Source organism: Bombina bombina, chromosome 6 (assembly GCF_027579735.1).
Source record: "Bombina bombina isolate aBomBom1 chromosome 6, aBomBom1.pri, whole genome shotgun sequence".
Lineage (NCBI taxonomy): Eukaryota > Metazoa > Chordata > Amphibia > Anura > Bombinatoridae > Bombina > Bombina bombina.
The window spans coordinates 1122488389-1122502707 of record NC_069504.1 but is presented as its reverse complement, the minus strand read 5'-3'; the positions used below and the strand labels follow the sequence as shown (position 1 = coordinate 1122502707).

General features: G+C 37.2%; 1 protein-coding gene across 1 annotated transcript in view; it reads left to right on the top strand.

Annotated features, from left to right (window-relative positions):
• The window catches only part of ITPR2 (inositol 1,4,5-trisphosphate receptor type 2), a 920836-nt gene that overhangs the window by 551070 nt on the left and 355447 nt on the right, over positions 1-14319 (top strand). The window contains exon 32 of the mRNA XM_053719707.1: positions 2729-2909. Within this exon, the coding sequence (XP_053575682.1) occupies positions 2729-2909 (181 nt within the window). The remainder of the gene's footprint in view (positions 1-2728; positions 2910-14319) is intronic.

Sequence of the window (14319 nt, the reverse complement as noted above, 5' to 3'; positions counted from 1 at the left end):
AAGAGTTGTAACAACACTCATCTTATACAGATTTATACACACACCCGACATAAGAGTTGTAGTAACACTCATCTTATACAGATTTATACACGCACCCGACATAAGAGTTGTAACAACAATCATCTTATACAGATTTATACACACACCCGACATAAGAGTTTTAACTACAATCATCTTATACAGATTTATACACACACCCGACATAAGAGTTGTAACAACAATCATCTTATACAGATTTATACACACACCCGACATAAGAGTTGTAACTACAATCATCTTATACAGATTTATACACACACCCGACATAAGAGTTGTAACAACAATCATTTTATACAGATTTATACACACACCCGACATAAGAGTTGTAACTACAATCATCTTATACAGATTTATACACACACCCGACATAAGAGTTGTAACAACAATCATCTTATACAGATTTATACACACACCCGACATAAGAGTTGTAACTACAATCATCTTATACAGATTTATACACACACACCGACATAAGAGTTGTAGCAACAATCATCTTATACAGATTTATACACACACCCGACATAAGAGTTGTAACAACAATCATCTTATACAGATTTATACACACACCCGACATAAGAGTTGTAACTACAATCATCTTATACAGATTTATACACACACCCGACATAAGAGTTGTAACTACAATCATCTTATACAGATTTATACACACACCCGACATAAGAGTTGTAACTACAATCATCTTATACAGATTTATACACACACCCGACATAAGAGTTGTAGCAACACTCATCTTATACAGATTTATACACACACCCGACATAAGAGTTGTAACTACAATCATCTTATACAGATTTATACACACACCCGACATAAGAGTTGTAACTACAATCATCTTATACAGATTTATACACACACCCGACATAAGAGTTGTAACTACAATCATCTTATACAGATTTATACACACACCCGACATAAGAGTTGTAACTACAATCATCTTATACAGATTTATACACACACCCGACATAAGAGTTGTAACTACAATCATCTTATACAGATTTATACACACACCCGACATAAGAGTTGTAACTACAATCATCTTATACAGATTTATACACACACCCGACATAAGAGTTGTAACAACAATCATCTTATACAGATTTATACACACACCCGACATAAGAGTTGTAACTACAATCATCTTATACAGATTTACACACACACCCGATATAAGAGTTGTAACAACAATCATCTTATACAGATTTATACACACACCCGACATAAGAGTTGTAGCAACAATCATCTTATACAGATTTATACACACACCCGACATAAGAGTTGTAACAACACTCATCTTATACAGATTTATACACACACCCGACATAAGAGTTGTAACAACAATCATCTTATACAGATTTATACACACATCCGACATAAGAGTTGTAACTACAATCATCTTATACAGATTTATACACACACCCGACATAAGAGTTGTAACTATAATCATCTTATACAGATTTATACACACACCCGACATAAGAGTTGTAACAACAATCATCTTATACAGATTTATACACGCACCCAGGTCTCCCAGTTATTGTGATTATTTATTAGTCCAGAGTACCAGATCTATGAGCTGTAACATTTACAACACAACAAAATGAGACGGCTACTGCAAGGTGAACAATATTACTGTGATGATCACTTGATAACCCCTTATTTGCATGGCGGCTTATAATTTATTTTTAAATGTGATGTCTTATGCTATATGTCTATGGGGGGGGGGTAATAAAGGTCTCTTAAAGGGACAGTCTACACCAGAATTGTTATTGTTTAAAAAGATAGATAATCCCTTTATTACCCATTCCCCAGTTTTGCATAACCAACACATTTATATTAATATACTTTTTACCTCTGTGATTACCTTATATCTAAGCTTCTGCAGACTGCCCCCTTTATTTCAGTTCTTATGACAGACTTGCATTTTAGCCAATCAGAGCTGACTCATAAATAACTCCATGGGAATGAGCACAATGTTTATCTATATAGCACACATGGACTAGCACTGTATAGCTGGGAAACTGTCAAAATGCACTGAGATAAGAGGCGGCCTTCAAAGTCTTAGACATTAGCATATGAGCCTACCTTGGTTTAGCTTTCAACAAAGAATACCAAGAGAACAAAGCAAATTGGATGATTAAATTAAACTGGAAAGTTGTTTAAAATGTCATGCCCTGTCTGAATCATGAAAGTTTAATTTTGACTAGACTGTCCCTTTAACCATTGCCAGGACCCTAAAAATGTAACCAATGCTTTGTGGTATTTTTCATTGTTATTATCACCTGGCGGCTGGATGGAAATAGGACCACTGATTTTAAAGAGCAGGACCGGTGGTTTTAAGTAATGATCTCAGCTGCTTATTGGGAAGGAGCCTGTAGTCTTTTCTCTGCTGTAGTGTGTAGGATCCTCAGGAGCTGCATGGGGTTGGGGACTACCCAGTAGGTCTATGAGCTTGTTTTCATTTGCACTGAAGTATAAATCTGTGGGGATCACTTTGTATGACCCTTTAATAGACTGATAATTGACAATATAGAGACATATTCATGGAACACAGTGTTTGTCAGATTTTCTCAAGAATCAGCAATCACATTCCATAAACATTTTAGCATTGAAAGGGTTAGCGCCCCACACTGTCTGTGCATATTCAGATGAATTGTCTTCTGTTTCTTTGTAGAATTCTTTTTATAAACAACTGAATGAGCAGAAGAAATCTGAGAAATTCTTCAAGGTTCTTTATGATCGTATGAAAGCCTCTCAGCAAGAGATCAGGGCAACAGTTACAGTCAATACTATAGATCTGGGCAGCAAGAAGAAAGAGGAGGATTACGATTCCATTTCTCTGCCAAAAAAGAGAGGTAAAAAAGCCTAGTAATAATATTCTGTATACTGATACTGTCTGAAAGTGACCAGCCTGTCTGAGGCCTTTACTGGCTAATCTAGTTAACTCTTTATAACAGTAAGTTTTTTTCTAACGACATATATATATATCCTATATAATAAAAGGCCAGGTATGTTTGTCTGATGCATTCATGCGCAGTAGAGACTGCGCAAGACAAACATGCCTGGCCTTAACCCCTTAACAACCAGCGCCGATACACAGTAGAGGCTGCGAGAGACAAGTGTGATGACGGCGCTGGTCGTTAAGCCCTTAAGGCTGTCCTGGGCCTCTCTCTGCCACATTCTCACTAAAAGTAGCGAGATTGCGCTATTTCTGCATACCCCACGAGTGGGGCAGTGCAGAAATAGTTTTACAGAAGTACTGAAGTAGAGAAGGACACTCTGTATCCCTCTCTGCATCAGGCAGCGGTGGTGCTGATCGTTGGTGGCATGGGAGGGTTAGAAGAGAGGCGGGTGGGCTAGCCCATCGCTGGATGGGGCGGGTGGGACCACTGCGCTGCAGTTCCTTAAAACATTTTGGCCTGTGTACATGGGCTTTTAACAGTAGCCACCATGCACTCACTCCTCTCATGGTATGTTTTGCCTGGGTGCTTCCAATATTTATTCTTTTATTCCACAAGACTAGGGCATTCTCAGAATTTAAATTTTACCATAATTTTATTTAATTTTCGAACAGAATCTTCTTATAAGTCGAGGTTTTGGCTCTCCATGGAGCTTTTGTCAAGACATTACGAATCTTTCACAGTTTACTTGATGTGTTTTATACGCATGTTTGCGTTGTGTTCAAACAGTAAACTGTGAAAGATTATTCTAGATTGTAATGTCTTGACAAAGGCTCCATGGAGAGCCGAATCGTTGACTTGTTTATAAGAAGATTCTGTGTGAAAATCCAATAAAATTGTGTTAAAATTTAGGGGGGGCGGAGCCTACTTCTGAAGCGGCAGGATGCGTCTCTGTGAAGCTCCTGACTTCAGAGTTGTATTTTGATTATTTTTATATATCTACCTACTAGTAATCTTTTCAAATTTGCTAGCCTGATAACAGATATAAGCTGCATGCTAACAGTGGAATTCTGGAGCTGATATCCGACTGCAAGCCTAGCCTATGCTCTTCAGAAAAGCCACGTGGATTTATACAACCCAGGAGATTGCCGTCTTAGTTTTCATTGCAGCGTGGTTTGGGCTGCCGCAAGAATACCCCCCAGGTAACTGGGTTACAGAGTACATTTGATACTCCAGTGAATAATTTGTTCATGGTGGACCTGGACCCTAAGTGATATTTGGAAACAAAGTGGTTTTAGAAAAGGAAGAACTACTATAAGCGTGTTAAATCCTTGATTTCACTATGGATGCGGTGACCAGGTGGGAAAATGCCATCCTACAACTAATAAGCAATCATTTCATGGAACTGGAGCGGAAGCTAGAATCTATTCTATTGACTACCTACAATTGTCCCCCAACAGCAGACCCACTTCAGGATCAGATAGAGGTTACCTATGACAACCCGGAGCCCTCTACAGGGGCCTCACACGCCTATAGTAACCTACCAACATGCCTCACACTTCAAACTCATATTGAGAGGCCGGAGGGGGACCTTGGGGCTGTCGTGACAGTTGTGAGCCCTGATGTCTGGATTTCGAGCGATCGACGCGATGAGAAGGGGAAATGGAAGCAGAGGCCCCTGGGAATCCTAACCATGCCGATGTCAGAAGATCCAGCAGAAGTGAATGGTCGAGCCACGGGAAGGCGCCCCCAGGGTGAGATCGGCTTGCTTCTCAAGAAGACAGATCCAGATAAAGTGGATACGGGGATTAGTATCTGCAATTCGGTTCACCGCAATTCCCAACTAAGGAAGCCCACTTCTGTTTCTCTACATACACAGAAGGCTATGAGAGGAGGACAAAAGAGATCAGAGGTTTTATATGACTAACTAGTCGGTAAAGGTACTGCACTTGAGAGGAGAGATGGTCTGTTTGGGCCCACTCTCGGCATTGATCTAGACTGTTTACCTTACGTGGAAATATGTGCACAAGGAATTGGGTAGATCCATCTTCTTAGGACTGTCTATGTTACAGCTTATCCAGTACAGTTATTAATTAGTGTTTAACCCTGAGTGGTAATGCTCTGTGTTAATATACATATAGTTACAGGGCAAAGTCTGTTAATGTTAGTTACATAGCCGTTTACTAGTTTTTTGGTCCATATGTATTTATTTATATATGCTTAAATGCTGTCTCACATGTGTATAGCTCACAAGATTTGGAAGCCTCGATACTAGTTCCATGTTTGAACTTAATGAAACATATTTCTTATTTTCCCCATATTCTTATGTCACTAAGCTCTTGGGAAAAAGAGGGGGCTTAAGGGGTACAGACCTTTAAATGTTAAGTTTGTCTAACCTAATCTAGTGATATTTTTACACTAAATGCATAATCATATTGTGGCTGTTTATAGGCCTTGGTTTCCGGTAAAATGCCTTAATTCACCCTTCTAGATAACAATGGATTATTACTTTCCCTTATACCCTAGAAAAAGTAATGAAGATAACTACACATTTTGGTCTGAGTTTTATTTAATGAGGTCCTTGGCTTCAGCCCCATCACAATACTCCTCAAGATTCAGAATTGTCCTAGATGATAAAAGTTTAGTTTGTGGAGCCCTATAAGACTTAACTGCTCTCATATAGCATTAGGTAATTCCCATTTGGCAACAGCATTTATTAACTATTTAATCTTGTTGGTTTATGTGTAAATATGGAATAGCCCACCTCTAGGGATGTGTGACTAGCAGATGCTCAGCAAAAAGGCTAACTTAATAATACGAGCATACCCAGGCCTTATATTTGTAGCTTACCATAAAGCATCTCAATAAGGATGAAGGTTGTTGTTAGACTACTAGAGTGTTAATCATTTTTTTCTATTTATATGAGATCCATGTATAAACATTTGCATTCCTCACAACAGAGATAAAAAAGGCTATATATCCTTCCAGGGACCACCTTCACATGATATACAGTGTATTGGGTCCAGGTTCTTCAACTGCTTTCAATATAGGATACCAGTTAGGGTCAAAGAGTGATCCTTTTAGTTCCTCCCCCAAACCCTCCCCACTATTGTTGTATTTTTACTTCTGGTGGTCCAAGATGACCAATGTTTATAACTTGGGGAGCTCATATCCTATACCTTGTCAATAGCAATGAAGGGGATATATTACAGTTTATGTTAAAACTAAAAAATGAGATCGTTATTTACGGTCCAAAGGTGATCTCTCTTGCTGGGAAATAGAACTCCTATACTTTGATTATATATAGATGAGGTACAAAAGTGGCCTCATGTGTCCTGCAAGAGGGTAAATGAACATTAGGCATTCGATTAATACACTGTACCTGTGAATTTTTCTTTTAGGAATATATAAATATATAAATGTATAAAACTCCATACAATAGGATATTTGTATTTCATTAATGGTGTGTTATATTGTATGTTTTATTGCTTCATATTTCATGTATGCCTTCAATTCTCAAATAAAAATTATTTAAAAAAAAAAAAAAATTGTGTTAAAATTTAAGACCGGAGAATTCCCTCATCTTGTGGAATAGAGTATGTGTGTGTGTGTATATATATATATATATATATATATGTATATTAGAGCTGCGCATCTTCACCTGTCTCACGATTCGATTCGATTACGATTATCATCGTAACGATTCGATACGATTCGATTCTACGATGCATCGCGATGCATCACGATTACTGCACTATTTCTGCCCAATTTTTAAATTTTTCAGAAAAAAAAATTCAAGAAGTCAAAGTATTGAAATAAACTCTTTTTTTATTTTATTAGCTCAAAAAAGGACACTCTTCCTGTGGCAAAGTCTGAACACAGCAGACAACAACAGTTTATAGAACAGTAAATACTAAATGGCAATTGTTGTATTGGTTTGGAAACAATATTATGGCATCAAACTGTAGTTACAGAGTACGTAGTGTAAAAAGTGCAGTGCTCACAGTGTACTTCTTCAGTAAAAGAAAATATTTAAATGTATATATTATATATTAGTAAGTAGTACACTATACACTTGTAAAGAAACATGAACAACAAATAAATGTCTAACCTATCTATGTTGGTTTTAATTTAATTTCTTTACTTACTTAGTAATAATAATATAATAGACATTAAATTAAAACCCAAATAGATAGGTTAAGCTTAAGTTACCACCATAATACCTTATTTGTGTGAAAATTGTCCTCAGAAAACAAAACATAAATCCCTTATAGGTACAAAATTACAGGTGCAGTCCACTGTGCCTTCATGACTGTCAATTTGTGGCAAACAAACATCACGTGAAGAATCTGGAACACAACACACAGCACAGAGTGTGCACACAACACACATGTGATTGTGACATATACAATTAGTTTACACAGTTACAGACTTACAATAGTACTAGAGAGAGAGACATTTAAAACAAGTAGCATTGAACTGAACTACTATAACTACAGTTTCTTCTTGATGATTATATTATCTTTATGGGATCACAAATATAATTAGTTAGTTATTAGTTACTGTTAAAGCAGTACTACACACAACTGAATAGTGACTGAGTCTGTCACTGAACAGTACACAGCAGTCACACACAAACAAACAATACATAAAAAAGGACACAGACATCAAGGAGTAAATCATGGTGAAGAAAGGGTGGCACGCCACTCACCTGAGGTGTGTGTGCTTTATTTTTGTATTGTGCTGTTGTGTGTGGCACTGTGTGTGTGCTGTACTGTCTGTAGTGTACAGTATATTTGTGATCCAATAAAGATTTACTCAAGGTTTACTCAAGGCTTTTCCTTCCCCTATAGTGGGGTTTGGCTTCAGTCTCACTCTCTGCATAGTGCACTCATAGACAGTTAGACAGTCACACTCACTAGACACTCAGACACTAGAGACACAGTGGGACACACACACAAACAAAAACATTCAATGGCACCACAGTCAGCCACAGTCACACTCACACTCATAGACACTTAGACAGTGACACTGGGACAGACACACAATCACATACAAACAAAAAAATTCAAAGGCAGTTAATACACTCATCTCACACACACTCATAGAGAATGAGATACATACAAACTTTTCAAACTGGCACTCACTCACTCACAGACACACTCACACACTCATAAAGAGACAGTTAGACACTGCAGTACACACATTGTTATTGTTAACTGGTTGGTTATATTCGGTTAACCCCTACAGATCTGCCTGGGAGTGGGTGGGATGGCATTTGGGATTGGGATCATAAACAAAAACATATGATATCTTTCTTAAAGGGTCTATTTAAAATAGACAATTTTTTAGTGTGAATGAATAATATTAATAATCCCTTATGCAGTGTGCACTATGCACTCACTGCATTGCAAACAATACAGGGGTGTGCTGTAACAATAGCACAACATCTACAAAACAGAGCACTTCCTGATTGGCAAACATCACAGTAACACTAGAAGTAGTAATAGACATTATACAAGAAGTAGCATTGAACTACTAGATTTACTAACTTTGATTATCAATATCTTTATGGGATCACAAATATATTGTTACACAACACACACACAGTCACAGTCACACACAGTCAAACAATACCAAAAAAAACACACATCATAAAAAGAGTGAATCATGGTGAAGGTGACACTGACTGACACGCACACATGAGGTGTGTGCAGTTGTGTGTTGTTTCTTTTGTATTGTGTGTGTGTGTGTGTGTGACTGTGACAGAGTGACGTGGTGTGTCGTGTAGTGTACTAGTATATTTTGTGATCCAACAAAGATTTACTCAAGGTTTTAAGCTTAATTTTTCAAAAAGCTATAAGCTATATAACAGTAACAAATATAAAATAACTTAACAGTAGTCTGCACTGGGCAGTGGGGCACACAGCACTTTCTTCTGGATGTGCCAAAAAACATTAAATATTAATATTATAAACCTGAATCACTACTCAGAATTATGGAATATGTAGGTTTTTCTGTAAGAACACTAGTTGATCCACATGCTCTGGTTTGAGGGTGCTTCTTTTAGCCGTTACCACATCTCCTGCAGTGGAGAAAACCCGCTCTGCAGACACGCTTGTACCTGGGATACACAAGTATCGCTTTGACAAATGAGAGAGGAGGGGAAATATGACCTCATGTACATGCCACCATTTCAAAGGGTCTTCAGTGAGAGGCAGAGATGGGGCTTTACAATATTTCTCTATTTCCTCTTCAGCCTTGGCATAGGGGGTCTTGGGTTCTATTGTACCTTCAGTGTCAGTGAAAGACTGTCCCAGCAAAGTCATGAGAAGCGATGTGGACTTTCTTTTGGGAGGAGAAGGGTTATCCTCCTCGATGGCTGATTCTTCTTCCAGAGTTTCTTTTCCCTCAGGCAGTGGCACTTCATCCACGTTTGTCCTCCTAGATGTAACTGTACTAGTACACTCAATCTGTGTTTGAACAAAAGAATAGAAAAAATAGCATTCATTATTACCTCGAGCAGCCAGCCAGCTAATGCTATGTGTGTGCTCAGAGAGACAGTAATGCATAAATAAATGCATACAACAGCTCACATCTATTCAAGAAACATGATGCAATTAAAATTACCTCCAAGGATGCAGCCTCCTCAGTCACTCCTCTGTATATCTCCAATCTCTCCTCCTCTGTGAGAATAAAAGGCAGTCCCTTAAAACGAGGATCCAGGGCAGAGGCTGTATAAAGTATCTTCTTCTCTGCCTCACTGCTGTACCTCTTCAGGAGATCTGTTTTGATGGCATTCTTGATCTCATGGATCATGGGTGTGTCTCCCATGGTGTCTGTCATGTTCTGGAGCAGTTGTGCATTTAGAGGGGCAATGAGAGAAACAGTTGGATTGCGCTCTTCTGACATCAGTGTGGTTGCATCTTTCATTGGCTTTAATGCACTCACAGCATCCTCTGCATTTGACACATCTGTTTCGTTGAGAGTGCAGAGATCTGACTCACTTTTTCTGACTTCTGGAGACAACAATGTGGCACAGATTGCAGGTTGCTGTTCTAGGAACCTCTCGACCATGTCATATGAGCTGTTCCACCTTGTTGTCACATCAGTTATTAGCTTATGATTCTTCAGGCCAAGACATTTCTGTTTTTCTTTCAGACAGTGGTTTGCTGTAGTGCTGCGGTGAAAAAATGTTGATATTCGTCGCACTCTGCCTAAAAGCCTGGAGAGCGTGGCCACTTTCAGCGCCCGCTGGGATGCGAGATTCAGTGTATGGGCGAAGCATTTTACATGAGGGAATTTTCCAACTTGAGCAGCAACAATCATGTTCGAAGCATTGTCGGTCACAAGCACTACAGATTTATCGGACAGCTGCCATTCTTCCACGACACGAGACAGTAGCTCCGCCAGATGAGAACCCGTGTGAGACTCATAAACTGCTCTCGTTTGCAGCACATGCGACAAGATCTTCCAGTCCTTGCTAATGTAATGTGCAGTTACTGTTACATAAGACTCCGTCGTGACTGAAGTCCATGAATCACACGTTAGTGCGACTCGACTGGCTTGGCTCATTGATGCAATTACCTGAGCTTTTGTTTCTTGGTAGAGTGCAGGTATAACGTTTTCTGTTAAGTGATTGCGTGACGGGATCTTATAACGTGGCTCTAGTGTCTTCAACAGGTTGCGAAACCCAAGGTTTTCCACAACAGAGTAAGGCCGTAGGTCCTTCGCTATGAAAGTTGCCACAGCTTTGGTTATTCTCTTCCCTTTTTCAGAGTTGGGTGGCAAAGTTGACAGCATTGCATCAATTCTTGGCTGATGAGCTTCAGCTAGTCTTGTTATTTCCTTGGCAGTGGCACTGGCGACAGCGGCAGGGGTTAGCATCTCAGAGTGAAAACGTCTAACGTGATTTCTCAAGTTAGTAGTATTCCCTAGGTATTTAATTTTTGTGTGACAGGCTTTACAAACCGCGTGTGTCTTGTCCAATTCGTGCTTTCCAGTATGTTCATAAAATCCAAAATGTGCCCAGATGCTTGCTTTTAAAATGCTAGGTGCATTTTTTATCTCTCTATCTTTTTTGTCTCCCTCTGTCATTTTAGCATGACATGTACATATGTGACGGATGATGTTGTTGTCAACGTCAAACTCTGTCAGTGTTAAAAAAAAAAGAAAATACACTAAGTTCCAGTTGTCAAAATGTCAAGCCGCAAATGTAAAATCAACAAGTACTAGTAACTTCAACTACTTTGCCAATGCCATACATTTTGCGAACATAAATTTTAAAACAAATTGCATTGTGATAATTGCAGGGGACATCACTCACTCACTGACACAGTTACTGTAATATATTACACACTTAAAGGTGCAAAAAACCAAACATTTACTTTCATGATTCAGATAGAGAATACAATTTTAAATAAACATCATAACTAACTCTTCTATTATTTAATTTGCTTCATACTTCTCAGATATCGTTTGTTGATGACATATTAGCAATGCATTGCGCACAGCACACACATTACTTACTAAAAAGTATATAATACTTTGTGCACAAGGAGGAGGCTATGCATTTCAACAAAGGATAAGCAAATTATATAATAGGGAAAGTTGTTTAAAATTGCATGCACTTTCTTGAATTAATATATTATTAAAATATTAGAACTTCAGACCAGGCCATCCATCCATGTGAAAAACATGTAGATAATAGATACAGATTAGACTAATAGAGACATTATTAGACAATAATAGTATACTATATTTATTTATAATACATTTTTTATATATGCAATATTATTCAATAATGCAGCAATTAATTATGCAGCAGCCTGAGCCTCAGTCAGCTCAGCATACTACGTTAAGTAAATAAGGCAAGTATTTAATTGTTACCCCTTATTGTGTAATAAATGTGATTGTGTACCCCTTATTGATTTGCTCTTTAAGTAAGTTAATAATTAGTTTACCTATTGGCAAGTAGTAGGCAGTTGAGGCAATAGGCAGGCATGGCAATGGCAATTATGGCATGGCATTGGCAAAATGTACAACGTTTTGGTAACTATTAACTAAACAAACAGTTAGTTAGTCTAATTCTCACCATAGGTCTCCTCCTCTGTCTCCCACAAAATAAAAATGAGCCCGCCGTGTAGCTGTAGTATACCGCCGTGTACCATCATCAATCTCAGGCAACAAACTCCTGCTTTGCTGCTTTGCTCCTACTGCGTAACTTCGGCACTTCAAGAGACCGCCTATGAGCGCCCATGTTGCTTTATTGGGTGACGTGACGTCAGTGACGTCAAAACGATGTACCGCGCACTTTCGCGCACTTTCTTTTACGTTTCCTGGAGGCTGGTCACGTGGGTAACGTTAATCGATTATCGCGTCTCAGCGCATCGATGCAGAATCGTTTCATGCCGCATCGCGATGCATCGTCAAAACGATTATTTTTGACAGGCCTAATGTATATATGTATATATATATATGTATATATATATATGTATGTATATATATATATATATATATATATATATATGTATGTATATATATATATATATATATATATATATATATATATAAATCAATGTAAATATTTGCATAAGAAATTAGTACATCTAGGCAAGTATCCCCGCTTGCTTTTCCCCAGAAATTCTTAATATACAATGTTTCCAATGCACAAGAGAATTGTGGGTAAGATATGCAAATTCGATATGCAAATTCTCAGTTTTTTGCTTCAAAAATACTGTTTTAACACAGCGATCCTTTTAAACAGGATTATGACAGCAAAAAAAACAGTATTTAAAACAGTATTTTTGAAGCAAAAAACCTGAGAATTTGCATATTGAATTTGCATATCTTACCCACAATTCTCTTGTGCATTGGAAACGTATATTAAAAATTTCTGAGGGAAAGCAAGCAGGGATACTTGCCTAGATGTACTAATTTCCTATGCAAATATTTACATTGATTTAATTTTGAGACATGGAGGATTTTAATTTCAGTTTTTTATCTCCCCCCATAATTTTAATGAATTTTCATATATATATATATATATATATATATATATATATATATATATACAATCTGCAATTAATCATTACATTACACAATATCTGCATATTAAATACATTTTATAAATAAAAATGTGATAATAAACATAATGCCTAAATATTTTAAATCAATACATTCACCAAACAAATATTGAAACTCCAATTTAGACCAAACGTCCTTTTATTTTGGAAACTTCAATGGTTTCTTGTTATCCTCAGAAAAAAAAGAAACAGAAACACAGATTCATAGCGTTCATTATGCTCTGTTACAGTTGCAATTCCTTCTTAGGCTGGTTATATATACTCACATTCTTCAGAGCCCTTAAAGCTCTGAGTTAAAGGCATTACTATCAATCCCATTGGATATCAGGTTTATGTTTTTAGAATATATTTATTGTAAAAACATTTAGAAAATCAAATAAAACATGAAGCAATTTAAAACCACATATCTGAGTATCTACCAGCAGCACCTGGAGAACTCCGCCCACTTTTGGAATTATACAACAAAGAAACCATTCGTAACAGTCCTGTATATACCTGCAGATTATCTGGATGCTGTGTGCGTAAGCCGTCTTGTGCTTTCATCGTGGCACTCCTCTTCCTTTTCTACTCCGACGTACGTTTTGCTAATGTGTGCGGCTTTTTTACCAATACATAATCATCATTCCACATTCATAATATTCTATAGATTCCTCAAAAGGCAAGCAAGACTTTCAGTATAAACGTCCATTATCAAAAATTGATTAACCTTAGCTAAAAAAGTTTTAAATTGATTGGTAGATATTTTATAAAAAGAAATATACCTACTCCAAGTAGACATCCCTATTTCACTTTATAAAAATGAAAATGTCATATATCGTCAACCATATATTTATAGGTAATTAACTTTACTGCCTACATAGACAGTTCCTAAGCCAATGCTACAGATCCATATTGGAACCTATTTAACTATAAGAACATTTTAGCCTATATATTCTTTCATGATTTTAATACCTTTAACTTTTATATACCAAATCAATTTAACTTTTTCTATCAACTTTTAATTACACTATCCATATTTCTTTCTCCTTACATTTTTGCTAGTCCTAATAATATATTTTATATGATATTAAATCCCTGGCTAATTTGACATGTATTATCTTATAAAAATGATGTAGCTCGAAGCTTTGTTCAGTCCCCCTAAAATTAATGTACCTAACAGAAAGCGCAATTTAATTTCCATCTGTCCTTATTGGTTACTTCCTCTTTCTAATACTTTTGAATCTTTCTCATGGCCATAAATGTAGTTATATAACTAGGATCTGAGTTTTGTTTTAATTTGG